Source organism: Populus euphratica, unplaced genomic scaffold (genome assembly GCF_000495115.2).
Source record: "Populus euphratica unplaced genomic scaffold, PopEup_1.0 scaffold6.1, whole genome shotgun sequence".
Taxonomy (NCBI): Eukaryota; Viridiplantae; Streptophyta; class Magnoliopsida; order Malpighiales; family Salicaceae; genus Populus; species Populus euphratica.
In genome coordinates this window covers 1959775-1963569 of record NW_011499849.1, presented here as the reverse complement: position 1 = coordinate 1963569, position 3795 = coordinate 1959775, and the positions used below count along the sequence as shown (strand labels likewise).

General features: G+C 37.7%; 1 protein-coding gene across 1 annotated transcript in view; it reads left to right on the top strand.

The window, feature by feature from the left end:
* Positions 1-2263, top strand: part of LOC105120523 (DNA binding protein) — a 3532-nt gene extending 1269 nt beyond the window's left edge. Inside the window, exons 4-5 of the mRNA XM_011018770.1 lie at positions 1292-1477; positions 1587-2263. Of these exons, the coding sequence (XP_011017072.1) occupies positions 1292-1447 (156 nt within the window). The 3' untranslated portion in view covers positions 1448-1477; positions 1587-2263. The remainder of the gene's footprint in view (positions 1-1291; positions 1478-1586) is intronic.
* The last annotated feature ends 1532 nt before the right edge of the window (positions 2264-3795 follow it).

Genomic DNA, 3795 nt, shown 5'->3' with positions numbered 1-3795 from the left:
GGGGGGGGCAGTATTGTTATTCTTGTTGAATAATTGAATTTTCATTTTATGCTGATGTCTCATGATTCTGAATCTTACAATATTGTCTGCTGTCATCTGAAAGCAGATTTATTGTACATGTATCACTTCCAATCTACTAATTTATGCTTCACGGATGCTTTCCTACAGTATGTTCTGTTCCAATAACAAGTAGTTGATGGTATTTCTGGCGCTTCTGTGTATTTGTATTCATCTGTTTATGGAATCCTTAGTCAAGGCAACATGGACCTAAACATCAACTTAGTAGTAGAGACAACTCTGTTGCTTTTGCTTGTACAATTATGAGCTTATAAACTAGGAACACTGTTAATAAATCAAATTCAAGTTCTGCATCACTCCAAAGCATATTGTTTATTGTTTTTGAGCAATAAAGGACATTACGGCTCTATTCTGAAGCATCAGAAGTGAACCATAAAATTGTTTGGGAGGAATTAGTGAATAAAAGTTTTTGTTCTCTTGATCATGTCAGTCTTGGTCTTTGATTAGTATCGTTTTCGTATTTACAAGTGAGTGCTCAGAATGGAAGAGATTCTTGTAAAATGTAGGAGAATGATGAGTGAGTTGTCAAAGACAGCGGATATGAAATTTAGAAGATGGGAAATATGTGGTGACATAAATGGAGTTTCAAGTCTTGCAAGTTTTGTATCATTGCCTTTTTTCTGTAAGAAGCACGCAATATCCTCTCATCATGCTAAATTTGCTGGTTGCTTCGGACCCGTTAAAAGAGGGGCTCAAATTCACAAAAAAAAAAAGAGCGTGTTAATTTAGGAAGCTTTATGTGGGAGCTCGTAAAGGGATTGGTGGGCAGCAATGTTATGGAAAGTAGTGTACATGTCTAATCATGTGATCAAAACATGGGATATTGTAGCTATAATTATTTAATTAGAGTTTTCTTTGATGATGATTAACTGAACAGTGGTAAAAAAGTTAAGCAAAGGCTTTGGCCACACCTTGCACACCAGAGAAATTAGATAAATCAGTTTATGGCAGGATTGCTCAAGTACTGGAAATGGGAATGTTTTAAAACACATTCTAGAAAATTTAATATTCTGAAACATCCTCTTCACTTTGCCAATTTGGTATACTGAACCATCATGTGATTTCAATTTAACATAATATCTTGTATGTTTGCTTAAAGGCCCAAGATTCATTATTCGTCTTTCTGCATGTGCACATGTTATTTGTTGAAGGAATTTAAGCAATGTAAGTTCTCCTTGACTTGCTGGTGTTTTGTCTGTTGAAAATATTTAAGGAATTAAGTTCAGTGGGGGACATTTTTACACCATCAGACATAGAAAGGGCCCTGTGGAGTTCTGCTGTAGGGGCCAAGTTGCTAGCTTTGCAATCAGATCCAGACTCCAAGAAGGCTAACACGGCCAGAGACATCAAGAGAAAGAGAAAACGTTGATATAGGGACGTGCCACTTGCACCAATGCTTGTAAGCTCTTTGCTAATTTGTAAACATTCTTTATGCATACTTACCTATTCATGAACAGCAAATCCTCTCCAATTTTTATTTACCTGTTTATTTGGCTCTCACCTTGCAGGTGCTAATGATCGATCAGTGCCTGCTAACCTCACATTACTAATTTTCAGCGCTCTGTGTTGGTTAAAGAGTTGCAAGGTCAGAACTTACAGGACAGCATTTTGTCCTCAAATCACTTCTCTGGTACACTTAATATGGTCAATGCATGTAATATTAGGTTGGGAGATTCGATCTTAGGTGAGGCAGTTAGCTCTTTCATTTATTGTGGAAAGTTGAAGGACTCGCTAATCTTATGGGACCTTGTGTATTATTATTTCTCCAATGCCATCAAAACAGGGTCCCAGATCTGTTTGCTAGCTTTGCAGCTGCTACTTCCTCCTCTTCTCTTTTCTTAAAGACCTGTTCTGACCTTACTCCTAACCACATTTTTTCCTTCTCACCTGGGACCTCCCCCACGATGGCGAGGGATGATTCCATCAAGCCTAGAAGCTTTGCAGCTAACTTCAACAGATTCACATTCGAGAAGTGGAGCGGTGTTGTTTATTATATAATGAATCAGGGACCTTATCCTCTTCACTAGTCAGATTTGACATCTTCAAGCTATGCTATGTTTCAAGTCAGATTTAGACTAGTTACATTTATGATACATTGAAGGTCAGTTTTGAACTCCCTGTATGCAGACCCAAATATTCTTATACGCTTAAGCATAAACCAGTGCTTACCTGCCGTGCTTCGAAATGTTGGGTGAATGTTTTGCGCATGCGATGGCTTGCTTTCATTCATTTCGGCTGTCCTTAGTTGCATGATGATGATGATTCTAAAATCTGGATAGGGAGGGGCTGATCACCTAGCTCATGACCCAGAATGCGAGACAAAGTCTACGAGACACCTAAGCCCGATCCTTTAATGGGTCATGCACTTCTCCGAGCATCCGAGACCTAAACGCAGATTACTTCCTTTTGGGTTTGGGCATATCATGTGGTCCATGTTTTCATTAAACCTGACAAGGATGGTGCAACTTCCTGGTTGACCCAACAAGCTCACAATGTCCATCTCTAGACTAGACCCATGGTATTCACAGAGTCCAGTAAGGCAACACCCCAGGTAGCATAAGGCTAGTTACGGATAGATACAACTTGACATGAACAGTTCATCTTCAGGTGCATTTCACCCTGGAGATTGGTTATGCAATCTCCATTGACAATGAACAACTCATGAAACCTAAAGCTCATACAATTTTGAGAGAGGCTTTTGTCACTCTAAGGATGTGTCACCATGCAGTCTAGGATCGTGTTTATATTTATATTATATTTTTTTTATTTTAAATTAATTTTTATATATTTTCAAATTGTTTTAATATACTGATATTAAAAATATTTTTTAAAAAATAAAAAAATAATATTTTTATGTATTTTTGAATAAAAAACTTTTGAGAAGTAATCACTATTATTTCGTATACTACCCAAGACTATAGACAGTAAAACTATATAAAGTATAAACTGCCTTCAACGACAGGATATGTCATTTTCAACCGTACTATCTTCATGCTCTTACAGCTTATGATTCTAGTTGCAATTATCTCACCTTAAACTCCGCAAACAAACAACACAAATCCCAAGGATATTTTACTCCCTCACTTGTGCTAACTTAAACGCCGACGAGTTTTTAAACCTTGTAGAAAACTTGTTTGCAGGAGTTTGTGCTAAATCCAACATTCTTAGCCGTCTACTCGCCTCGAAAAAGACAATATCTGTAAGGTTTTTGGAGAACCTCATCAGGTGCTGAACATCATCCTTTCCTTTCAACCGTAATAAAGAGTAAATTGCCAACAAAAACACAATCATGCAACTACACTTGTTGCCGACTCCGAAATTAACAAATCAGAAGGCGAAAGAGAGTAGCAAGGTTCAGACATGTGTGGCCTTGTAGGCAAGCCCTCGATTAAATAGTACATCCCGTTTTGTATGATGAAGCTTTCGCCAATTGATATGGGTTCGGGTTGGGACTAGCCACGAGTGTAAACCAAAGACCATATGCAGTCTCGGACAAGGGCTACGGTGTCGCACTTTAATGACTGCATCGCACTTTCATGGTTTGGTTGGCCGATCGTGGATATTGTACAACACAACAATTTTATTTATTTTTACTATTCATTACTTTGCATTTCTCTAAATTCCTTGTAGACGCACTGTTAAATGAACATTGCCACCTTTTATTTTTTATTTTGGTCATCAAATCTTATTCCTTTTCAATTCCATCCTTACATGTAA